General features: G+C 54.2%; 9 protein-coding genes across 9 annotated transcripts; 5 read left to right on the top strand and 4 right to left on the bottom strand.

Moving 5' to 3' along the window:
- Window positions 1–58: 58 nt before the first annotated feature.
- P170DRAFT_368975 (ammonium permease MEP2) lies at window positions 59–1834 on the bottom strand (the record flags this gene model as incomplete). The annotated part of the gene is made up of 6 exons (XM_024844884.1): window positions 59–172; window positions 240–471; window positions 556–1230; window positions 1290–1544; window positions 1623–1687; window positions 1748–1834. 6 exons carry the CDS (start codon window positions 1832–1834, stop codon window positions 59–61), a joined length of 1428 nt encoding a protein of 475 aa, XP_024699110.1.
- A 2879-nt stretch (window positions 1835–4713) lies between these two features.
- Window positions 4714–9473, top strand: sskB (putative MAP kinase kinase kinase SskB). Its single transcript, XM_024846031.1, has 2 exons — window positions 4714–6688; window positions 6743–9473. Exons 1-2 carry the CDS (start codon window positions 4887–4889, stop codon window positions 9045–9047), a joined length of 4107 nt encoding a protein of 1368 aa, XP_024699109.1. The 5' UTR covers window positions 4714–4886; the 3' UTR covers window positions 9048–9473.
- A 1402-nt stretch (window positions 9474–10875) lies between these two features.
- P170DRAFT_430827 (uncharacterized protein) lies at window positions 10876–11297 on the top strand (the record flags this gene model as incomplete). Its single annotated transcript, XM_024847984.1, has 2 exons — window positions 10876–10943; window positions 11003–11297. 2 exons carry the CDS (start codon window positions 10876–10878, stop codon window positions 11295–11297), a joined length of 363 nt encoding a protein of 120 aa, XP_024699108.1.
- A 550-nt stretch (window positions 11298–11847) lies between these two features.
- Window positions 11848–13916, bottom strand: P170DRAFT_468565 (LIP-domain-containing protein). Its single transcript, XM_024852563.1, has 2 exons — window positions 13592–13916; window positions 11848–13482 (listed from the first exon to the last, which is right to left on the bottom strand). The coding sequence occupies exon 2, from the start codon at window positions 13418–13420 to the stop codon at window positions 12002–12004; it is 1419 nt and encodes a 472-aa protein (XP_024699107.1). The 5' UTR covers window positions 13421–13482; window positions 13592–13916; the 3' UTR covers window positions 11848–12001.
- Window positions 13917–14007: 91 nt separating this feature from the next.
- Window positions 14008–15641, top strand: P170DRAFT_62655 (uncharacterized protein). The gene is made up of 4 exons (XM_024855307.1): window positions 14008–14117; window positions 14218–14703; window positions 14765–15185; window positions 15246–15641. The coding sequence occupies exons 1-4, from the start codon at window positions 14107–14109 to the stop codon at window positions 15417–15419; spliced, it is 1092 nt and encodes a 363-aa protein (XP_024699106.1). The 5' UTR covers window positions 14008–14106; the 3' UTR covers window positions 15420–15641.
- A 221-nt stretch (window positions 15642–15862) lies between these two features.
- On the top strand, window positions 15863–17286 carry P170DRAFT_450965 (uncharacterized protein; the record flags this gene model as incomplete). The annotated part of the gene is made up of 2 exons (XM_024851159.1): window positions 15863–16120; window positions 16174–17286. The coding sequence occupies 2 exons, from the start codon at window positions 15863–15865 to the stop codon at window positions 17284–17286; spliced, it is 1371 nt and encodes a 456-aa protein (XP_024699105.1).
- A 706-nt stretch (window positions 17287–17992) lies between these two features.
- On the bottom strand, window positions 17993–19141 carry P170DRAFT_480757 (vacuolar import and degradation protein; the record flags this gene model as incomplete). The annotated part of the gene is made up of 4 exons (XM_024853810.1): window positions 17993–18059; window positions 18117–18474; window positions 18549–18699; window positions 18752–19141. The coding sequence occupies 4 exons, from the start codon at window positions 19139–19141 to the stop codon at window positions 17993–17995; spliced, it is 966 nt and encodes a 321-aa protein (XP_024699104.1).
- Window positions 19142–19613: 472 nt separating this feature from the next.
- Window positions 19614–20622, bottom strand: P170DRAFT_441259 (mago nashi family protein). Its single transcript, XM_024850276.1, has 7 exons — window positions 20545–20622; window positions 20453–20490; window positions 20303–20398; window positions 20189–20252; window positions 20037–20124; window positions 19852–19977; window positions 19614–19791 (listed from the first exon to the last, which is right to left on the bottom strand). The coding sequence occupies exons 1-7, from the start codon at window positions 20580–20582 to the stop codon at window positions 19777–19779; spliced, it is 465 nt and encodes a 154-aa protein (XP_024699103.1). The 5' UTR covers window positions 20583–20622; the 3' UTR covers window positions 19614–19776.
- A 137-nt stretch (window positions 20623–20759) lies between these two features.
- Window positions 20760–24312, top strand: P170DRAFT_441257 (coatomer subunit beta). The gene is made up of 6 exons (XM_024850275.1): window positions 20760–20867; window positions 20935–21294; window positions 21372–21792; window positions 21850–22239; window positions 22293–23901; window positions 23955–24312. The coding sequence occupies exons 2-6, from the start codon at window positions 20990–20992 to the stop codon at window positions 24095–24097; spliced, it is 2868 nt and encodes a 955-aa protein (XP_024699102.1). The 5' UTR covers window positions 20760–20867; window positions 20935–20989; the 3' UTR covers window positions 24098–24312.
- The last annotated feature ends 130 nt before the right edge of the window (window positions 24313–24442 follow it).

Genomic DNA, 24442 nt, shown 5'->3' with positions numbered 1-24442 from the left:
GACAATCATAGATAGTACCCAGACCCAGTACGGAGATCTGGTTGGGCTTTCATTTGAATTAAGCCTTGGTCTCGTTGCCTTCTGTGGGCGTCGCGGTACGCTTGGAAGCTGCGTCGCCGTTCTCGCTACCCGGGGCGCTGATCACGTCGCGGGTGACTTCAACATAGTCGTACTGTAGTGATATTATGTTAGAATGATGATTTGATGGAAGAGACAATGGGAAAGATTGGGGAACATACGGCGAATTCGCCAATCTCGGCGTCGTCAATGCCCATGATCTCGTCGTCCTCGGGAGCACGCAGGCTGAGACCGGGGATGAGGTTGATGACGAAGAGAATGATACAGCTGCCGAAGAACGAGTAGGCCATGCCGGAGACGGAGTCGGCGAGCTGGTAGCCCAGTTGCACGTAGTTGTGGTTGATCCAGCCACCGTCGATCTCGGTGGATCCGTCCAGACGAGCGATGTAGTCACTGCAAGGGAACGGAAATTAGCCGGGAATTCTTAAGCGAAAAATAAAGCTCCTTCTTGGAAGGCTGAAGGAGGGTTTCACTTACGCGGCAAATAATCCGGTCAGAAGGTTGCCCACGAGACCGCCAATACCGTGGACCGCGAAGATATCCAGGGCGTCATCGACATGGATCAGGTACTTAAGCTTAGTGGCGTAGTTGCAGGAAACGGCACCGACGACACCGAAGATGAACGCTGCCCAAGGAGTCACGAAACCGGAGCCCGGGGTAATAGCCACCAGACCGGCAATCACGCCGGAGCAGAAACCCACGGTGGACCATTTGCGTTCCAGGCGGTAGTCGAGCAGACACCAGGTGACACCACCGACGGAGGCCGAAAGGTTGGTCACAACAGCGGCCATCACGGCACGCAGGTTGGCGCTGAGGGCAGAACCGGCGTTGAAACCGAACCAACCAACCCAGAGGAACACGGTACCGATGACGACGTGGGTGACATTGTGGGGACGATAATTGAGCTCGTGGGTGCCATGTCCGCGACGCTTGCCGAGCATCAGGGAGTATGCGAGGGCGGTGCAACCGGAGGCGATGTGGACGGGCGTGCCACCCGCGAAGTCCAACCCTCCCAAGTTGAAGACCCAACCGGATGCATTCCAGGTCCAGCAGGCGAGGGGATCGTAGATGATGGTGGTCCAAATGAAAATGAAGACCATGCAGGGAAGCATGCGGCCACGTTCGGCAACAGCGCCGACAGCGAGAGCAACTCTGTATGATTGTTAGGTTTGAGGTGATGATACCGAGACTTGGAATAATGAGCAACCTACGTAATGCAGGCGAACATTCCCTGGAAGACGGCAAACAGGAGATCGGGCACCTTATCGCTACCCACCGAAGGTGCAGCCAGAACGCCTTTCATTCCAAAGTTCTGGAGGTCTCCGATGTACTTTCCAGCTGTGTGAGAGAAGGCCAACGAGTACCCCCAGAAGAACCACTGGAAGGAAACGACTCCGACAGACATGATGGAGAGCCATATTAGGGACAGAGCGGACTTTCGACGGGCGAGACCGGAGTAGAAGAATCTGGGGTGAATCGCGTCGTCAGCACCGCCATTCTATAACGGACTGGTCATTCCATAAAAAGAAAAGGTTAACCCATACCCAACACCAGGAATCATCAACAGAACAAGCGCTGTGGAGGTAACAACCCAGGCGATGTCACCAGACTGGAGGAAAGGTTAGCTAACATGATTATGCCTTCTTCTTAGGGTTACCATGTGACTCACGCTGTACCATATATTGAGGTCCTCCGTCATGGAGTCACCTCCAGTGCCAGTCTCCGTTCCATTGTAAGGGACAGGGTATTCGGCCATAGTGTGATGTGCCACAAAGCAGTGTCAAGAATTTTAACCTCCCCAGATACGACCACTGTGGGAGTTTATCAATGGGTTTCAGTCTTTGCCCCTGGAATTGGACGTGTATGCTGAACGAGAAACCACGCAGGAAAGAACGGATCCAATAGCGCGGGCTTCAGAACTTTATGCAGGAAAGATCGGAAAGAAGTAATGACGAGGGAAATGAAATGTGACAGGGGCAAAGAAGATAAATAAATATCATGCAAGCGCGGATACCAGTCAGAACGCCATCAGCTCCACCGTCAGCCGGGGGTTTGATATCGAGAGCCAAGCCCTATGCGAACGGATAAGGACGAAGGAATACGGGCTCGGGCCATGACTTTCAAGATTAGAGTAATGGATTCAGATCTCTCTGCGTCATATCTTAATTCTTTTCTTTCTCCCGCCGTTCGAGTCATCCGCTTTGTCTGGTTCCTTTGATATCTCGGAGCCCCAGAGTATGGAAAAGGAAACTGGAGGGTGCCCAAAGACCAGAAGGGGGCCAAAAGACCCGGCAATTTGGATAGAGTGGATGATATCGGACAGGGACTGGAGAGAGATAGGAGAGCGCGAACCAATCATCCGAGACCAACTATCTCGTCCTTTATCGGCCTATCAGGCTGGCTACTCGCCGGTCTTCCTTTCTCGCCCAGACGGGGGCTCCAGAGCGTGGGGAGATCGCCATACGCTTCTGGAAAATCACATAGGATGAGCTCATCTTCGAGGGAATGGTTGGCTTCGATAGTTCGTGAGGGATCCTGTTCCCCTGCTTTGTGGCCGTAAGACCAGAACAATAGATGACCGTAGTAAACAGGGAGTCGGAGATATTTCCTACGAGGATCTGAGAGGCTGTCATATCAGTGCGTTATCCGCCAATCAGCAGGCGGCGATGGGTGCTTATCATCCGGTTCCTCCCACACATTGTTATGACCGTGGATCCTGGACAGTGCTTTGTTCATGGAGCAAGATAGACAAGCCCTTGGCAATTAAACACGAACCTCTAAAGCTGGAGAGCTTTGGGTTTAGGGATCCGACATCGGCAGTCAGCAAGCAGTGCAATTGCTAGCTGGTTCGTTCTCCTTGGAATGAATGAAGGAAGGAAGAAAAGATCCAGGTTCCTTCTCTGGCGGTCCAAGCGACTGCGGACCACGGGACACATCAGCTGATCGTCCTATTATTTCCCTGTGCGCGCTGAAAGAAGATACCGCGAGGTACCTCCGACGCAGGCCAGAATTGTAGGCGTTGCGCAGTCGCGGGAGGTACCCCGGGAGGGACAATGGGAAGTAAAGATAAGCCTTCGGGCTCCCATTGGCCCACCGTTCGGCATCCCGAACGGTGGGCGGCCTTGGCGTCGCAGGGCAGGGCTGAGCTTGACACGTCCAGCGCTCTTTCTCTTTCTTGTGGTTACATCTGTTCATCTATTCATGGCGTTCGGGGTCTGGGATATTGGCTTCAGTCAATAGTGGATGAAGGTGGAGGAATATTTGTCATTCCTCGAGCTCAGCTCACCCGGAAATGACCTCACCAGCACTAGACGGTTGTCCAGTACAAGCTGTTTACAACTGCAGCAAAGGAGCGTTTCTGAAATGGATTCATCAGCTGGAGAGTATTCGAAGGTCATGATGTTTCAAGAACCCGGCTTTGTCTTATCCCACACGGCTCACTACCTACTACCTAGATACTAGACATCTCGTCCAAGTACGGAGCACCAACATTTGAAATGAACGCCGGTCGATCATGCAGGATGTCGCCTATCGATCAATCACTTGGGTTACATTTTCTCAACCCCACCTCCATGAACAGGGGAGGCTTCCAGATTTCACGGGGACCCGCCAATGCCAAGTTAAGCCCGTCGGTCCCGCTGATCAGCATGTGGCATCTCGATGCATGTAACTATCGACGCTCAAGCTCGGTGGTTCCAGGTGAGCAGCATCTGTTTTGGCAAGCATTCTCGATTTTGGGGAATAATTACCAGAGAATCCAGTGTTTCACGCGACGAGAACGGGACTGATAAGACGATTGACATTGCCGTTGCCGTTGCCATCTACATACATCTAGTTTCTGCGGGTTTGTTCGGCCATGCTCACTTCACTGGCCAGATGGCAATTTGGAAGATTACGCATACACCAGGTTATATCCCTTGATATGCAGCATGGTATTCAGGAGAAGATACGCAGTATGCACCCCTTAATGAACAGGACGGGCAAATACTTCCTTGTGTGATGAATCCTCAAGGCCGCCAACAGGCTGTTTGCATGCTATCAGCCTGCCGACGGACCAATACTCGTTGTTTCGTACCTTAACACAATTCAATTGTGCTCTCATTGGACATGTACGAACTTTGGGGTACATAGTAGTTGTTCCTGGTCATAAAGGGGGAGAGCCAAAGCAACAGCACTCCGTAACATCTCAAGGCATCAAAATCTTAGAGAAATTAGTGTTTTGACTCTCGACACCTCTCTTCTTATTTTTCTCTTTCATTCTGCTTGCATGCAGCTTTCTATCTTCATGATAGTTCTCTCGTGAGCAGCTATCCATAAAGCAGGAAACTACTATACCCATGGACTAGAATATACAACCTGAGATGGCAGTACCATGCTCCTTCTTGTCCCTGTAGCATAGCTTGCCGGTCATTTCATTTTGACAGGGCTCAAATAGGGCAAGAGAAACAATACACAGAAGGTCTGGGCCCGTCCAGAGAGCATAGAGTGTGGTTTGTGCGGACAAACCCACGGCTCTCTGCACTCTGACGTTGACCATGTGCTGACTCATCACCTGCGCTCTGGACTTCAATTCACCGTTGGTGCACTTCATCCGCATAGATTTCTTTCCGGCAAGAATTCACTTAGAGCGTCTTCCTGGCTAAATTTCTTTTTATACCAGTGCTACCTTTGCACCTTAGCGCACGGAAGACAGAAAGCACTCTTGGTTCCACTCCACTTCTTCCGCCACCGATCGGAATGCACCGCCACAGCCCCTATATCTCCGCCTAAGGCCTTCCATCCGATCTCCGTCATCGATCAAGCTCATCATGGAGCCTCACCAGGACCGTGGATTTCCCCAGATCATGGAGCTGCCCGACATGAACAATCATGATTCGGACGGCTCGGGGTCCTCCGACGAGCTCCTTCAGCAGCCGTACGCCGCCCTCTCGAATTCGGGCTACTCGGAGAACTTTGACCCCCAGATCCAAGGCACTCCGGCGACCACCATCACCTCCTCGCCTCCTCCATCGCATTCGAGCGGCCTGCCCTCCTGGTCTAGCACCACGTCCTCACGTCCCCGCGGTGCCAGCGTGGGCACTCCGTCGGCCCTGGATCAGGTGCCGCCAATGGACGGTGCCGACCTGAGACTCCAACGCCCGTCAGGCCCCGCCAGAACGCCGTCCAACACCTACGCCCCTCAACGCCGTCCACCGCAGTACATCAGCCTCCAGAATGACCGCCGCCGATCCTCCTCGAATAAGCGAACCCCGAGACGCGACCCCAACGCGCAGTATCGGGCGCAGGAAAAGGCATATGTGCAGCGGATCCGTGCGGACCCGCAGGCGTGGTATAGCCACTTCGATGAGGCTCAAAACATGGGACCGGCCATCGGGGACTCGGACCTAGAGGAACCGTCGCCTTCGTCGGAGGTTCCCTTCGAGGATGACGCCTACGACCCGGATACGCAGCTCTTCCTTTCGGACGATAACCAGCCAACGCTCGAAGAGCTGAGGAACCCAAAGAACCAGGAGCGGCTGGAATGGCACTCGATGTTGGCGTCGGTGCTGAAAGGAGACGTCGTGAAGCAGGAAAAACAGCGACTGCTCGGTTCGGCGGAGACGAAACGCTCCGCGGCCCAGAACAGTGCCATCTGGTTGGGTGTGAGAGCCCGGACTTGTGGACGCAGCGTCGCTCTACAACGGAAACTGATTGAAGAAGCACGCGGGGCCCTGGGGCCTATCGTTGAGGATATCATCAAGTTCGAGATAAAAGGAGAGACAGAGATTGGGAAATCACCGATCAAGCAGGTGGAGGATATCGTGGAGGAGATTGAGAAGTGTGAGATGCTTTACTCGACCCATAAAGAGTTGGAAAGCGAGCAGCCTCGGGTCGCCTCGGAGGAGTTCTGCTCTAGCCGTGAGGCGGTCTTCGCATGGCACAACACCACAATTCTTATCAACACGGAACTCGCTATCTTGCGGAAGTGGGTTGGAAACGACGAGCTTGACTTTAGCAAGACGAGGGACAAGTCGACCAACAGCGATCTTTCGGACGAGTCGTCTTTCCTGGACCGCATCATGAAGGAGGACGGGCTTCGGACGCTTCAGGGAGACCACAACATGTTGATTGACATTGGTGAAGTGATCCAGAAGGCCAAGAGCACCTTGATTGAGAATGCAAGCAATTTCGCCAAGCGCCATCTGCCTCCCTACATCGAGGAACTGCTGACTCTCATCAATTTCCCCTCCCGTCTTATTCAAGAGATTATACGGGTTCGACTCTCTTACGCTAAGAACATGAAGGACCCTGCCTCGCAGTCTCCCATCTTGGTCGATCAGATGATCTCACAGTTCCAGATTCTGATGAAGGTTGCAGTCGAAATTAAGCAACGTTACTTGGACATTGCGAGACCTGAACCTGGCTGGGATCTCCCGCCTTGTATTGACGAGAACTTTGATTCGGTTGTCTTGGATGCCCTCAAATACTACTTCCGACTTCTGAACTGGAAGCTGAATGCGAACAAGAACACCTTCAAGGAGGCGGAAATTCTCGAACAAGACTGGGAATTCTCTAATCATATTGGACGCCAGCTTGAAGGTGGAGATATCGAAGTCGCTGAACAATTTAGGTAAGGTCTCAAATCCTAAGAAAGCCCTGTGACCATCAGCTAATTGATCGATAGTGCTTTGACCGCAAAATCACTCCAGCGTCTAATGATTCATTTCGAGCGGGAATTGACGATACTTCCCGACGAAGACCCGGCAGATATGGACAAGCGTTATAAGAGCGTTCTGGATTCGACTCGGATTCGTCAACGAAAGCTTTACCGTTTCTCCAGGTTCCTTCGGCAACTTTTCGAAAATGCCACCGAGTACAACATTTCCACTGATATCGCCTATGATTTCTTCGAGGCGCTGCTTATCTCGGATCATTTTCTCATCAAATCCGCTACTTCTATTGGCCAGAAGGGCGTGTATTTGTTTGCTCACCCTGCGCTTTGGGATCGTCCCACCGACATCCAAGCAATTCTTAGAACGTCGTTTCGCGAAGAAGATTTGCCGAAAGACTCGCCCCTTTCGCCGTACTTGCTGGTAGTTCGGCCCGAGAAGCCCTTGACATGGGCCGGCAGGGAAATGCAGGTGGATGTGTTGGAGCAACCTACGGACATACGACTCGCAAAGCTTCGCCTCGTGGTTGAAGGAACACAGCAGCGTTTGTCTAATGCGCGTCAAGAGTTGGCACAATTGACCGGAATTCAGCTCGACATGGCCATTGAGCAACGTGCGAATCTGGGTCGTGTCAACGTGGAGCTTAACAAGATCAAGAAGACCTCGTTCAAACTCTCTATGACCATCATGGACAGTGTGGCGATCATCCGGGATCAGCTCAAGGAGAGAGGCATCGAGAACCTCGATTTGATCCAGGCCTGTTATGCCTTCGCTACTGAGTTCGGTAATCGTTCTTCAAACGTCGACCCCAACAGACGGGCAATGAATAGCGCCAGACTTGTCGAGCTGTCACTCGACTGGGTGTCCTTCATTTGTGATGACTGTGATGCCGCCGATCGGAAAACATTCAAATGGGCCGTGTCCGCACTTGAATTCGCCATGGCCATCACCTCCAGCAGGCATCTTCTTTCCATCGACGATGAACAATTCTCTTGTCTGAGGCAGAAGGTCGCTGGATGTATGTCGCTTCTGATATCTCACTTTGACATCATGGGCGCTCGATCCTCTCGCGCTGCTCAGGCCGAAAAGCAGCGAATGGAGGAGCGAGTAGGAGGACGGAAATTCGGCGCCGGCCGGATTTTGACCGACGAAGAAGCTACAAAACTTGTGCGTGAACAACGCTTGTCTCATCTCCACGAAATTGAGGATAGGCGAGTTGAGGAGAACGCGAAGCGTCAGGCATTGGGCAGGGTGCTTGAAGGGTCTAACGAAGCCGACCGGTCCTTGACAGTCCTGTCATCTTCCGCCACCAACGTGACTCTACGGTGGCAGCAAGGACAATTTATTGGCGGCGGAACGTTTGGCTCCGTTTATGCTGCCATCAACTTGGATAGCAACTACCTCATGGCCGTCAAAGAAATCCGACTTCAAGACCCGCAGCTTATTCCCAAGATTGCCCAGCAAATTCGCGACGAGATGGGCGTCCTTGAAGTTCTGGACCACCCGAACATTGTGTCGTATCATGGCATTGAGGTGCACCGTGATAAGGTCTACATATTCATGGAATACTGCTCCGGGGGCTCTCTGGCGAGCTTGCTGGAGCATGGTCGCGTGGAAGACGAGACCGTCATCATGGTCTATGCCCTTCAGCTTCTCGAAGGATTGGCATACCTACACCAATCCAGCATCGTGCACCGGGACATCAAGCCCGAGAACATTCTCCTGGACCACAACGGGATCATTAAATACGTTGATTTCGGAGCCGCCAAGATCATCGCCCGCCAGGGTCGCACGGTCGTCCCCATGGATGCCTTTGCTGGCCCCAACCCCAAGGACGCGCTTGTTCCCAAAGACGCGCAGCTCGCGCAGCAACGAGGCAAAAACCAGAAGACCATGACCGGAACTCCGATGTATATGTCTCCGGAGGTCATCCGAGGAGACTCGTCGAAGCTGGTCCATCGCCAGGGCGCCGTCGACATCTGGTCTCTCGGATGTGTGATTTTGGAGATGGCCACCGGTCGTCGTCCCTGGTCTACCTTGGATAACGAGTGGGCAATCATGTACAACATTGCCCAAGGAAATCAGCCGCAGCTGCCTAGCCGAGATCAGCTGAGTGATCTAGGAATCGACTTCCTTCGGCGTTGCTTCGAGTGCGATCCATTGAAGCGATCGACCGCGGCCGAGCTCCTCCAGCACGAATGGATTGTCTGCATCCGACAGCAAGTTGTGCTGGAGCCGCCGACTCCCAGCAGTGACCACGGCAGCAGTATGAGCTCCAATTCTTCCAACAGTCGCAACAACTCCTATTATTATAGTTAGTCCTCTTATGATTTTTTTTCTATCAGCGATATTTTGTTTTTCCTTGCATCCCCTTGTTGGATTCACTTGATTTCTTTTCAAAACCCACGCGCTCTCCCCATGCCCATACACCACAAGATTGCATTTGATACCCATACAACTGCCACAATCTCGTTCAGACCTGTGTTCATTAACTTACCGCCCTTCTTTCCTTCGGGAACTGTCGTTTGTCATCTTTCTGGTCCGAGTTGTTTGTTCTGGTTTATTTTTTTACCTGAGACCGGGAGGAACTCGTTTGATTTTTGTTCTTTTTTATTTGCTCTGTATATATCGATGCTCAGGAACACGAAGGGCTCGAAATGTTAGGTGTTTAGGTACGGAATGAGATGAATTGATATGGTAGTCAGGTGTATTAAGGCTAGCCATTACAGATTTACCTAGATGGATGTATATCATATACCTTAGTGGCCAATGAATTGAGACCAATCGAGTGTTCAAGACCAGCGTATTTATATGGCATTCAGGGGTTTATGACTGACGGATCGTGTGATCCTTTCCCGATTCTGGCTGGACCCACCTTTAGCGAAGATTCTGATTTATTTCTGATTCTGATTCTGATTCTGGCTTATACGACTACGACAGCGATGCTGACTTGGCTAAAAGTAAAACCCTCTGACACAGTCCACTAAATTCTGACACCGGCTCAACGGCCGTCTGCTATACTGCGTGGAATGATAAACCGGAAGACAATCCGAATCCAATCTCGTCCAGGGTCACCCCGACTTCCCTGCAATGTCCGAGGTCGATCAGGCTGTTTCAAGGAGGAACCGCAGGGAGTCCGATACGATTACGGGAATTGAGCCAGCACGCCACGGCGCATCGCCCTTGCTGCCAGGGTGACAAGAAGCATCGACCCCGGTGGAGCCGGCGTCTCTAGCGTACGCCCTCCGCCACTTTGTCTCCATCTTTATTCCCTAGTGTCGCCGCATCGGGTTAAGCATGGGGTTGTTTCAGGTTGACAAAGGGACGGCGTCCGCCAATATTTAATTTAGATGATGAAGCGGTGGAGACACGCCGGTTGGTCCATAATCCATAATACCATTATACCGCTACCTGAGTTCAGTCGTTCGCCAGTCCTTGAGTCGATGGCCTGTCGAGTACCTCGAGCTGGTTGTCGAGGGAGGACTCCGGAGTATGTACTTTCGCTTGAGGACTCCGTAGGTACTACAGTATACTACTGCGTATGACCACGCCGATCAGTGATTGTATTCCTCCGTATTCGTGAGCATCTTTCCGATTTAAGGCCCCGTTCCCCTGAGATTACGCAGTATGAAATTGAAATATGATGATCCATCAGTCCCGGTGGGCGTCGTTCTGCTGCGCTTCTTCCCTTCCACTCCCTTCCCTTTCTCTTTCTCTTGAACATATTTCCCACTCTTTTATACTATTACTCTAACCCAGTCATTCTTTACTAGGAAGGAATCTTCCCCCCCCCCCCTCTCTCTCCATCCGCTCTTTTATCTTATCGTGCCCTTCTTTCGCCCTTCCTTACTTACCCACGCCCACGGTCTTGTTGATTCCAGTCCACATCCCCAGACAACAAGCTGTCCAAATCCAATTCCAATTCCAATTCCAACCTCCAAACTCCCAAAGCAGGAACTTTTTATGTTGATCCGATACCTTCCCCCGCGGCTTCCTTGACAATGTGGACAATGGCTGCTTGGGGTTTGCCTCTCATTTCGGCCTCGGTTTGGCTATGTTGGTATATCCTACGCTCTCTTCCTGGCGTCCCAGCATCATTATCGTATTGAATGAACTAACACATCTATTCCTAGTCACTCTCCTCACAATGCTCGGATACTGGGCTAGCCTCGGCCGCCCGGTCTACAGCTACATCCACAAGGGCCAGACAATCCCGTACATCACCACACCCGGGCCCTCTACCGCAACGTACACACACTAAACCTTTCCGCTAGGTATATCTCAGACGTCGCCGCGCAGGAACTGCAGCCGCTCTTCGTCACGGGCTGTCTCGTCAGCGTCATCCTGCTCAACATCTCCCTCGTCCTGATCCTCAAGGCCCGCAGCGCCGGCCCCAAACCCTCCGTCAAGCTGCTGCGCTGGAAGCGCGCCGGAATCAGCCACACGTGGTTTCACTACCTGGCCATCTTCCTGACCGCCGCCGGCAGCGTGGGGCTGGTTCTGCTCGCCCGCTTCGACAGACTGCAGTATCCGGATCTGCATCGCGAGTTTCTGACGCTATACGTGTGAGTCCCCCTCCCTCCGCCCCCGGCCCCGAGCGCCGAATGAGATCTTGATCGGGCTAATGCGTGTTCTTGGTTCTGTCCTGTAGGGCGTCTTTCTCAATAGCCGGCGCCGTGGCGTTCCTGGAGTCTTTGCGGTCGTGTATGCGCTCGCGATGGAGACATCCGCTGCTCATCGTCACGCTGATCATTCGTCTCGTGACGGGGCTGGTCTCGGCGATACTGGGCCTGGCGTTCTGGTACACGTTCAAACATATGGAAAACGCGAGGGATACCTGCGCGGTGATCGAGTGGAGTATGTCTCTCCCCTTTTTATCCCCTGCGTTTTGTTTGGGGGGCTACCTAGGAGACAAAGCTAACGGTTCTTTCTTCAGTCCTCGGGATCACCTTCACGGGCCATATCGCCTGCTTCGCGTTCGACTTGCTGCCGTCGACTTTGGCGCTGCATGAGGGAGAGTATATGGAGCTTGTTTAGATAGGCCTATATATATATATATATGTATATATATATATATTGAGATTGGTTAGGTGTTGGGGTTGAAAAGAAAAGACTTGGGCATTTATGAATATCGTTTGTATTTCAAGTCTATTCTTCTCTTCCTCCTCTTGAATGGAGGTTGTTTATTCCCCCCGCTGTTTTCTTCCCCTGTTGAACCTGCCTCTGCCAACAGTCCAACTCACGACTATCCATGCTATCAGTCAAATTTCCTTCTACAAGGCTGCACCCAAATTAGTACCCAAATGTCTATCCACCCACCCCGTCAACGCATCCGGCACAAACGCCGCCGCATCCGCCCCCAGGGCCGAGAAGTGATCAGACGTGCGACATTCCTCGCCCATAGACACGCCATCGAATCGCTCCTTGGCCCACACAAGCGCCGCGAACATGCCATCCACAGACAACGCCGTGTGCGACTCCACCTTATACTTCCTATAGTCGACCAGCACGCCGGCGGCGCAGTAGTTGCGGACGAGCGCGTCCGCGTCCCCAATGGGCGACTTGTCGTCGTGCGTGCTCTCGTAGACCAGGACCGGCGCGCCAGGGACGCCCTGGCCGGGGCTATTCTCGTCCAAGATGCGCGTCACCGCGGAGGTGTTGAGGAAGTCAAGGCTGTCGAAATACGTCGACATGTTGGCTGTGCCGAAGTTTTCCTTCAATGCGCCGGCGCACTGGTCCCGCGCCGCTTCGAACTCCGCCGTTTTCTCCGCACCCCCGCCGGCTGCTGCTAGATGCGCCTGCACGACCCGGTTGATGGGCGGATACTCGTTCGCGAGACCCCACAGCGCAGGCGGGAGGTTGTTCGGCGCCGGGATCGCCAGCTCCAGCACGGTGGTCAGATTCATCAGGATCCCGCCCGTCGCCACGCCCTCGATCTTCAGCTCCGGTGCATAGCTCCGCTGAAACTCCGCCGCCAGGACGGTCGAGGGGCTTGCGCCCGAGTATCCCATCATCACGGCGACCGCGTCGGCGGAGATGTGTGTGAAGGGGGAGGAAGCGAGGGCGGCGCGGATGCTATCCAGCCCGGCAAAGGCGCCGCGCCGATTCGCCATGAAGGCGGCGCCGAAACCCTCGTAGTCGGGCATGATCACGGGCCATCCTTGGTTCAGGGCGCCTGCCAGGACGATGGTGTGGACGAGCTCGATGACGCGGTCGGAGGTTTTCTCCTCGTTGACGCCGTCGGCGATGACGTAGGACGGTGAGCAGTCGATGCTCGCAGAGTTCTGGACGGGGAAGTAGGCGAGGATGCGGCTGAGGTTGGCGTTGGGGGGGATGAGGAGGGTGGCGAGGGAGGCGGTGGGCTGGTCGAAGCTGTCGGTGGTGCGGTAGATGATCTGGTGGCCTGTTTCGAAGAATGAGGGCAATGGGTCTTTCAGGGGGTGTGGGAGGGGGCGATGATCGAGGATGTGGCCTGGTGGTTTGGTCTCGTAGTCGGCGGGGAGTCTGTAGAAGGAGTCCTCGCTGGGGGGTGTGGGAGAGGCATGGGACCGTCCGAGATAGAGGCCGAGAAGGCTGCACCAGATGAGTTTCATTGTCAGTGGATAGACGGGATTTGATGGGAGAAATACTATACACCGTCCCTTGCTCCAGGGTTCTTTATACAAATGTCTTGTCTCGTGGTTTTGCAGCATCTCCAAGGGGTCGATGTATAGGAGAAGCTGACACGCATGCCAAATAAAGCCATTGACGAGCGCTGATCATCGATCCATGAGCAAGGGGGAGATCGGATGTATCAGCTGGAGTTGTATACAGGTGGGAATCCACCCGGTGAACCGGCCATAACCATGTCAGATGAGACTCACCTCATTCTCCTTCCAAATTCCTTCGTGATGCCTGCTTCAGCTCCAGATGTCCCCCGGTCCACCAGCCCATCCTCTCAGCCAGCTGCAACGGAGAATTCATGCTCGAACTTGACTTGGAGCTTTCCTACTTATGTAGGTTCCTGTATAGATAATGGCTGAATACGGCTAGCCTACTCAAGTCCGAATCTGAAGCTGCCTGATATCTGGTTGATTCCGTTACTGCTGTCAGGTACGGCCTCTGAGCTGGAGGAAGGCTCCGGCGTTCCTTCACCTTAGGATTGTCGCCTGATTGTTTACTCTGCTTACTTTCCCTCATCTTCTCTCTCCACTTTACCTCTCCTGCGACCTTCACGCCACATTCTCGACAGTCTGTATCTCTTTCCTACACACACCCTGAACCCTCTCACTTCTGTCTTACTATCTTGACTTGGCCCCTTCTGTATCGCCACCCCTTTATCGGACACATTCTGCCCTCCTGTGAAGATCCGGGGCGAGGGAGTCCTTCAGACTGGAAAATGGCTGACACGTGAGTCATACTTGGTTATCCCACAGTTCCCTGACTCCAGAATCCGTCGTTTATGCCTCGTATCCTTTACTAACTACCGGTCCTGCGTTATACCCCACAGCCAATCGATTGAGAACTGGGTGCTCCAGGTTGCCCCCGCAGGATCGCCACGAAAGCCCCAGGATGGCATTGAACGGGACGATGGCATGCTACCCGCGAGTACACCAAGCAGCCGAGTCTCGGTGACTGGAAGCGAGCGGACTGAGAGCTCGGCCACCGATAAGCAAGCCAATTCTTGCCACGAGACCCCCCTGTGCGTGCTCGAGGAATACGGCGTCTACCGTGTGGGTGTGCCGACCAAGACAACAAATGCCCTTTCGCCCACGGATGCTATGAAGGATCTGAAGGACAGGATATTGGCCGCCGACCAGACAGCAATGGATCGACCGCAGGCGACGCTCAGTCAATACTACGCCAGCGCGGCAAGAATAGGATATTGGATGGACCAGACTGTTGGGAAAGGGTCAACCAAGCCCCAGGTCGACGCACTGACCGCTGTGCTCAGCGGCTGTCCTGATACCTGTGGCGTGGATATCTTCAATGTTGAGTATGACGTTCCCGTAATAGCGCTTGAGACTCCTCGTGGGATCGCACTAACATTACTGAAGGGGCCTCCCAATATCTCCACAGTATCGTCTAGTTTCCCCATCCCGCGAGCCGCTCCACCTCTGCCCCGATGCTGTGATAAGCGTCCCGACAGGCGACAGAGCCAATCGCGTGAATAAATTCTTTACAGCGACCAAGCATCGATACAGCCTCTGTCCGCTGCCACGCCTTGAATACATGAGCGCTCTCCTCTTACATGCTATCCAGTTTAGGATGTTCTCTGAGGATCCGATCGGCCCGATCCGTCAATGCCTCGGCTATATCGGCGCAAGCCTCCGGATGTTCGCAGAGCTCGCGGAAAAGGCAGGGATCGATCTGACACAGGACCCGATTCCGGCCTGTGTGGCCATGGAGTATCGTTTCTGCATGTGGCACTTTACCGTGGTAGCACTCCACGAGGATAAGTCCCACGGCAAAGTCATCGTAAGTCCAACTCCCTGTACAGCGAGCGCCTCGAGACCAAGGCTAAGTCTAGTTATCTAGCTGTTCGAAGAGATTCCCCGCGTGGACCTGAACCCCCGGCGGCCCGACGACCTCTGCTCTCTGACCGAGGTCTTCAAAGCGATTGCCATCCATGCCAACGAAGTCTGGTGGAGCTGGGTAGAGAGACTTATGGATAACTTGGACCAGGGGCGTCCTACAGAGGGGCAGGCGTAGGTCCACACGGAGAATCCCCTCGGGTAGTAGAGCAATGTTTTCTTGGGGTATTTAGCTTTTATTTCTCCCTTCCCCGCGGACCATAATCTCAGTATATCTGGGAGCATGTAGCATAGGGAGGACCAGACCTGTCCGATCCCCAGCCCAGGAAGAAACGCAAGACTAAATCCCTCTGCCGTGTCCGCCTCCCAGAACTTATTCCAGCGGCAGTCACGGCGCTCCATCGTCGGCCGCAGTGTCCTCCTCCAGGCCAACGAGCAGACAGACCAGCCCAGCTTTGGGGCCGGGATCGACAGTAGAAGAGATCGGATACATCAGCTGAAGTTGTATACACCCGATCCGGTTCTTTGTTCCCTGCCCTTTGTGGACCGGCCATAACCATCTGCATCCCGATCTCTTTGACCAGATGAGACTCACCTCACTCCCCTTCCAATTCCTTCGTGATGCCTGCTTCTGCTCCAGATGTCCCCAGTCCAAGTCCATCCTCCAAGCCAGCCGCATACTGGGATAGCTTGTCCACTCTCTGGCTGACCAGAAGCGCTCTGCACGAGCTGCAACGGAGACTACATGCTCGAACACCCGCAAGCCGGAGGTGCTCTCGAACCACAGCGGCCCTTCTCCAGCAGTGTCCACCGCGCTGCAGACGAGAGATCCAACGGCTCTCGCGACGGGGAGGACCAGACCTGTCCGATCTTCGAGGCGTACGTATCGGTCCCCAGCCCAGGAAGAAACGCAAGACTAAATCCCTCCGCAGTGTCCGCCTCCCAGAATCGATTCCAGCGGCAGTCACGGCGCTCCATCGTCGGCCGCAATGCCCTCCGCCAGGCCAACGAGCAGGCAGACCAGTCAAATACCAGCCACGACAACCACGCCGTACAGCCTGAACTTCGAGCAGAACCTCGTCGACCACCAGATCTACCCTCCGCTGTACAATGCCCAACACAGCGGTACCGATGACAACGAACCCAGCAACGTCGGCGAGATCCGACGCCGACTGGCGGCGCCCCGGCCCTCCCTGGACGCATCATCCACACTCTCCAAGGTCGAATACCAGCGGTTCAGAAAAACCGCCTGGGCCGCCACACGGGGAGCAGACGTCAGGGCCTCCGTGTTCCCCTTCATCGAGGGAGCCTCCTCCTCTCCGCAACAATCCATCAGTCGCGACACCCACTTCACCAACCTCGCCCCGCTAACAGACGGGACCATCTCGCACGCAAAGCCGGACATCAGCCACGGCGCACGTCCTGACCAGCTACACCGCGAGATCCGCACCCAGCTCGGGCCCCTAGTCGTCCCCTCCGCCGACAACAGCTTCCCGCTGGCTCCCAACTTCCACGCCGAGGTCAAGGGCCCAGGCGGCGCGCCGGCCGTCGCTGTCCGACAGGCCTGCTACGACGGGGCGCTGAGCGCCAGAGCAATGGATGCGCTGCGGTCGTACGACCCGGTGGAGCACCAGCAGCAATACAACCAGAGCCAGAGCCAGAGCCAGAGCCAGAGCGACCAGCCCAGCTTGGGGCCGGGATCGACAGCGCAGACGGTCCCCGCCGACAACAACGCCTACGCCCTCACGGCAACCTACTCCGGCGGCCTGCTGAACCTGTTCGCCTCGCATTCAACGACGGCGTCTCTCGCGACGCCAGACGGCCCGCGCCGCCCGGAGTACACCATGACGCCGCTGCGGTCGTTCGCGCTCACCGACGACGTCGAGAGCTTCTGCGCTGGAGCGGCGGCGTATCGTAATGCCAGGGACTGGGCGGGCGAAGTGAGAGATGAAGCCATCGCACGGGCGAATCGGAGGCTTGAGGAGGCAAGGGCTGGTCGTCTCGACTCGGTGGTTGAGGAAGAATCGGTGGCGGGGCCTGGTTGAATGGAGAGAATAAGTTCAATAGGGCGGTAATTGTGCACGATAAACACAAAGGGATGGGCTGTCATAGAGGGTTCTGATTTTATGGAATTCAAAAGGGGGGGTGGGGGAAGACGATTGAACATACAATGAATATAAATATCAAGGATAATTACCTTAAGCGTAAGCGTCACCCTTCAGAGCTCTTAAAGCACGACCAGATCAGGAACGTGTTCGTAGTTTTGGCACGTAGAAGTCCTATTTAGAGGGCGCATGGGAAGGCGTGGAGACAGCATTTCTTTCGTTTCGTAATATTGCAAGGGAGGAACGGCGACCGAGAGAAAATTGACAAGAGGACGTTAAGACATGAGGACCGAAACTACCAATAGACTGAGATAGCGCTGCTCGCATGAATCGAAGGAACAGACAAACGAGATAGTTGTAGTACGAGTAGGTAGTGACAAAAAGAAAAGAAAAAAAAAAGAAAAGAAAAGAAACCCTGGTAGTCGAACCACAACCAATAAAGACGCCAATTCAAAGAACCATCGTAAACCATAGACAGGATCGAAGTCTGCTGTCTTCAGCACTGCACAAAAACACCGTAACCATGGGCGAGGTCATCATGAACAAATAAAGAAAGATAAATATAGAGGATGAGGGCGATTAATGCGACCTATGGGGTAAAGAGGATATGTGAGAAAGGGATGGCCGGAAATTCTAGGGGAACACATCAGCGGAACTCAATCGCAGGAGTGCAGCCGTGATCCTCGACATGTTTCAATTCCAACTGTTGATACCTGGGAGTTCAGTCAGTATATGCGTTGAAAATAACGGAATCATGGCATCAAACGTACTTCTCGCTCTTCGCGTGGAAGTAAATCCCGGTTACATCTCCCGCTACCTGGTTGAAGCAGATGTAGTAGAATCCCTCGAAGCTGGCGCCCGAGATAGACCTCACCCGATGGTCAGGGACGAGGAAGTATTCTTTCCATCGCATAAAAATATGCTCCCGCTGGGCAAAGTTCCGGTAGGTGAAATCAGGCCTCTTCGCCTGCTTGGCCAGCGGTCGCCACGCAGGAAATCTTGCCCAATGGTGCATATCGGTCTTCTCCGTAGCTCCCCATGCTTCATTCCGGGTCTTAAAGGTGTGTTTGGTGCCGATGATCTCTCCTTCGAAAAAGGTCGTCAAAGTGGGGTGATCTTCCGTGAGGCCTGTGCGGAAAGCCACCACCGATTAGACAAAATTGAGACATGTCGATTTGAGGCACGGATCATATCCAACATACCTTGAATGCGCAAGTATCCGCAGAGGTAGGACTCAACCATGTCCACATGTTTGATCTCGACATCGACGTTGTAGATCTGGCGGTCCGACTGCTGGGTACCTGTGAATTTGCTCCCCGGGCGCAGAAAGGAAGAGGTGTAATTCGGAAGAAGCTTCAGAGGATCAGCACGGGTCCCGCGACATGGTTTCAGCCCGGAAACTTACACGTATGTTGGAAAATTCGTAACTTAAAAGGGAGGCACTGGAGGGAGTGTTGGTGGAACGTGACTGGTCGCCGGTAGGGCTCAATCTGCCGGCAACGGGCTCGTCGTCGGGTTTGGCAGAGTCCTTCATGGGTGCGCCCGGGGTGTTTAACGGGTCCGAGACCGTGTGGGCGATAGCATCGTCCGAGCGGATCAGCGCAGACTGCGCGGATGCAATGGCCCGGGAGAGCGCATTATCAGGAGTCTCGCCCTCCGCGGTCGGAGAAGATTCGGGTGACTCTCGCCACAACGATGGCCTCTCTAACTCGGGTGGACAGGTGGTGCGAGCAGAAATGTCATCCAGGATTGATGTGGCATCCAGGCGTGGTGTGTTGTCACTCGGGGTCGGCATTGAGGCGAGTTAGGCCAAGGGAGGAGATGACATCGGATCCGACTAGTAAACTGGCACGAAGTAAGGGGAGGGCGACGGAGGAGGGGGAGGGAGGGCACAGAGACGAGATTTCAGGACGGCAACCACAACAACGAACGAGAGGAAGGATAAACGACGGGAGACAGGAGCAGAGGGGAAAAGTACAGAAGAAGGGAACGAAGGGAATTGTAGAAGAAGAGCAAGTCAAGTGCCGTTCAGTCTGGGGCGGGAAGACGCCCTGCCCAAACCGGTTAAGCCCGTGGATCATGCGAGCGCGGGGGAGGCAAACGGGCGCCTGAGGCGGTTAATTGTGCCCGTCCGGATTCCCGCAGACTCAGGCACCCACATTGCCCCTTTGGGCTGGGCCCTGCATGCTCGGAGGGATTCTACGGCACTTCCTCCGTACAACTTACGGTGTACTACGCTTCTTCTGGATGGAGTCGATCGAAGTACCTTACAGATCATCTATCGGCGCGTGGTTCAAATCGATGGGTATTGTTTCTCAATCTTGCATGGCGTCATCACCGCCTGGCGACGTAGTTCTCTCTCGCCTGCGCCTCCCCAAACGCCGGGTTTTTGCCTCCTCCAGTTTCAGCCGGTCGTGTCGATCATTATCATTAGATGGGTTTGATCTGTAGTTGCCTCTGATTAGATCCTGACCTCCCTGTACACTCGGCACCTGTCCTGCTTACCTTGAAATGGAGAGAAATCAGAGAGAAAATGAGAGCCTTCAGATCTTGCACGAGGTAGTAGAACACCCGGAGACCCTCGGGATCTGACGATTCGGTCACATCCACCAACGAGCCGATTTTCGCGGTCTGCACGTTGTCAGAATCAATGAAATATAGATAATCCCAGGTCATGCCCGGCAACGCACCTCGAACGAGATATGTTCATTGCCAATTCGGATTTCCAGCTCCTGTCGTCCGTCCTTGTTCTTCTGGGGCCATTTGGAGTCGTCCTCCCTGGGTCGCATTAGCATCCACCCTCTCGTTCGATTCACTTCTCGAATATAGATAACTGCCGTACTTAATGATCTCGCTCTCCTTGATAATGCGCTTGACCTCCTGGATCATCGCCGCGCTCACACACACTGTATCGTGTCAGAGACCATTCGTCTTCGTGTCGATCGCAGGGACTTACTCTCTTTGCGGATCAGAGAGTCATTGCGGTAGTTGGAGTTGTTGGCGTACCGCACCGCGGCACTACGGCCATCACCTAAAGTGCGAAAGTCGAACTCTGCAGTCGCATTAGCAGTCGCGGCGAAAGACACCGACATTGGCGCAGACATACCCAGGAATTCATGTCCGAACCGCCCAGAGTGACCTGAGCTGCGGAACTGTCAGCAGCGGAGGAAACCTGGGCCTTGCACAGATTGATCTTACTAGTATCGGAGATAGAAGGGTTCGTTCTGATTCGACATGGTCGCGAGAAACAGAAACAAGCAGGGTGGTGGAGGGATTACTCGCGGCAGAGAGTCGGTCGAACAATACGGCGGAGGTTTGCAGGGTTGGGTCGGGCTTAGTCATCCACACACTCCGGACAGCTTGCGCTCCGCCGCGCAAATGGCCAGGCTGGTTTGGTCCTCCAAGTCCCTCCCCGGATTACAACATTTGCGCTGATGAATGCAAGGCCGGTGAGGGGAGTCGAATTGATTTAATATAACCTCCTTCCGTTCCCTGCGGCTTCTTCCCGGAGACTCCTTCTGGTTGGTCCCCCCTCGACCCTCCCCTGACTCGGCGGACCCAAACAGTTGTTGTATTGACCACATTTAGCTCTCCTTAGCACACCGTTCCCCCCCATTACGATCGCTTTCCACACTCAGTCACCATGGCGTCGTTTTTAGAAAACGCGTACAGCTTGATCCATTTGGATAATACTGCAGACCAGCCTACCCTGCAGGAGCTGAAATTGCAGCTGGAGAAGGGCACTGATGAGACGAAGTTGGACACAATGAGACAGATCATTACGATCATGCTCAATGGGGATCCCCTGTCTCAACTCCTGATGCACATCATTCGGTTTGTGATGCCGTCGCGGAGCAAGCCTCTCAAGAAACTGCTATATTTCTACTACGAGATCTGCCCCAAACTCGACGCGAATGGCAAGTTGAAGCAAGAGATGATCCTGGTGTGGTAAGAACCCATCGCTCCCTCTCTCCCTGCTCCCTCCCCGCCTGTTTCTATCATGCCTGACCGTCTACTCTGTGCAGTAACGGCATCCGTAATGACCTGCAGCATCCCAACGAGTACGTGCGAGGCAACACCCTGCGCTTCCTCTGCAAGCTCCGAGAACCGGAACTCATCGAACCCCTCCTTTCATCCGCACGCTCATGCTTGGAGCACCGCCATGCCTACGTGAGAAAGAACGCCGTCTGGGCCGTCGCCTCGATCTTCCAGCATTCGGAATCGCTCATCCCGGATGCCCCCGAACTCATCCAAACATTCCTCGAAACCGAGACCGACGGAACCTGCAAGCGCAATGCCTTTGCCGCTTTGATGTCTATCAGCCACCAGAAGGCCCTCGAGTACCTGGCTTCGACATTTGACAGCATTCCGAACACCGATGAACTTCTCCAGCTGGTGGAACTTGAATTCATCCGCAAGGATGCGGTCCAGAACACGCAGAACAAGGTAGGTCTGGGGGGAGAATTCATTCGGTCGGCTCGATGGTCCGCTAACGGCTGACAGGCGAGATACTTGCGGTTGATCTTCGATCTCCTTGATGCGTCGACAAGCACTGTGATCTACGAGGCTGCCACGTCTCTTACGGCACTCACCAGTAACCCCGTCGCTGTGAAGGCTGCGGCGGGCAAGTTGATCGAACTGTGCATTCGGGAGGCCGACAACAACGTCAAGCTGATCGTTCTCGACCGGGTCGACCAACTACGAATTCGCAATGAGGGTGTTCTGGATGACCTTACCATGGAGATCCTGCGTGTTCTCTCGAGCCCGGATATCGACGTCCGACGCAAGGCCCTGAGCATTGCCTTGGAAATGGTCACTAGCAAGAACGTGGAAGAGATTGTCATGCTCCTTAAGAAGGAACTTGCGAAGACGGTTGATGAGCAGTATGAAAAGGTGGGCATATCACTATGCTGGGGGTTACGGGCTCTTGCTGACAACGGTAACAGAACAGCGAATATCGTCAACTCATCATCCAATCGATACACACCTGCGCCATCAAGTTCTCGGAAATTGCCGCCAGCGTGGTTGACCTCCTGATGGATTTCATTGCGGACTTCAACAACAACTCGGCCGTCGACGTTATCTCCTTCGTCAAGGAGGTCGTCGAGAAGTTCCCCGGATTGCGAGCCTCTATCGTCGATCGCTTGGTTTCGACTTTGAGTGAGGTCCGGGCCGGCAAGGTCTACCGCGGAGTTCTGTGGGTTGTGGGAGAATACTCGCTGGAGGAGAAGGATATCCGCGAGGCCTGGAAGCGCATCAGAGCAAGCCTGGGAGAGATCCCTATTCTGGCCTCGGAACAGCGTCTCCTCGAAGAAGTCCCCGACGAGCATGTCATCCAAGAACAAGTCAACGGTCATGCCAAGTCATCGGCGCCCTCTGGCTCGCGAAAGGTCCTGGCCGACGGTACCTATGCGACTGAGAATGCCCTGACCAGCCAGTCTGCCGCCGCCGCCAGACTTGCGGCCGTCAAGGCTGCCCAAAAGCCCCCTCTCCGTCAACTGATCCTTGACGGCGATTTCTACTTGGCCACCGTTCTTTCTTCCACGCTGACCAAGCTGGTGATGCGCCACTCCGAGGTTTCTGAAGACGCCGCTCGAACTAACGCTCTGCGCGCGGAGGCGATGCTGATCATGATCTCCATCATCCGTGTCGGCCAGTCGCAATTCGTCAAGGCCCCCATCGACGAAGACTCCGTGGACCGTATCATGCTGTGCGTGCGCTCTCTCGCCGAATTCTCGCAGAAGAAGGACCTGGAGACTTCCTTCCTGGAAGACACGCGGAAGGCATTCCGTGCGATGGTTCAGGTCGAGGATAAGAAGCGGGAGGACAAGGAGGCCTCCGAGAAGGCCAAGAGTGCCGTCCAAATCGACGACGCCATTCCCATTCGCCAGTTCACGAAGAAGAACGAGGCGGAGGGCGCAGAGGAGATCGAGCTCGACCTGGCCAAGGCCACCGGCGGTGACTCGACCGTGGAGACCGCGGCTTCGAAACTGAGCCGGGTGGTGCAGCTGACTGGCTTTTCGGACCCCGTCTATGCCGAAGCCTACGTCACCGTCCACCAGTTTGATATCGTTCTGGATGTGCTTCTGGTCAACCAGACCCTGGAGACCCTGCAGAACCTGTCGGTCGAGTTCGCCACGCTCGGAGACCTGAAGGTCGTCGAGCGACCGGCCACGCACAACCTCGGACCCCGCGACTTCTTGAACGTGCAGGCTACGATCAAGGTGTCGTCGACGGATACCGGGGTGATCTTCGGCAACATCGTGTACGACGGCGCCAGCTCGACGGAAACGCACGTTGTCATCCTGAACGACATTCATGCCGACATCATGGACTACATCCAGCCCGCCCACTGCACCGAGACCCAGTTCCGCACGATGTGGACCGAATTCGAGTGGGAGAACAAGGTGAACATCAACTCCAAGGCGAAGGATCTTCGCGAGTTCCTCAAGCAGCTCATGGAGAGCACCAACATGGCCTGCTTGACACCGGACGCCTCGCTGAAGGGAGATTGCCGCTTCTTGAGTGCGAACCTATACGCCCGGAGTGTATTTGGTAAGTGCCGACTCTATTTTCTTTGCCCCGAACTGTTTGCTAACTTGACCCAGGTGAGGACGCTTTGGCGAACCTGAGCATCGAGAAGGAGGGCGACGATGGGCCGATCACCGGTTTTGTGCGGATAAGAAGTCGGTCGCAGGGACTGGCGCTGAGCCTGGGATCCCTCAAGGGCCTCAAGGCGTCGACTGCGTAAAGGAAGCGTCTTGTTCCCTCTCCTCTTGAATAGTGACTAACCCAAGTACCCTTTATCATATTCTCTCATATTATTTTCCTGATTCGACTTATCCGCGACCGTTTCTTTCCCCGCTGTTTCTGACGGATGAATTTGTTAACTATACGCTTTCATTTTTTGTGTTGTACTGGATGAGAAAAGACTCTTTTTCAATTGAAGCATTACAGTTTAATAGACCGTGTCTCATGTCTTGTATCCTTTCTAGATGTTCTAGATGTATTCAAATCTGATGAATGATGGACGTGTCTCTTTTCGCGGTGGCGCATCCCGGTCGCATCGGGAATGCAACGGTTGTCCAGGTGGAAC

This window comes from Aspergillus steynii (assembly GCF_002849105.1).
Source record: "Aspergillus steynii IBT 23096 chromosome Unknown P170scaffold_10, whole genome shotgun sequence".
NCBI classification, from domain to species: Eukaryota; Fungi; Ascomycota; class Eurotiomycetes; order Eurotiales; family Aspergillaceae; genus Aspergillus; species Aspergillus steynii.
Note: the sequence above shows the minus strand (reverse complement) of the source record. Positions and strands in the feature narration are given on the sequence as shown.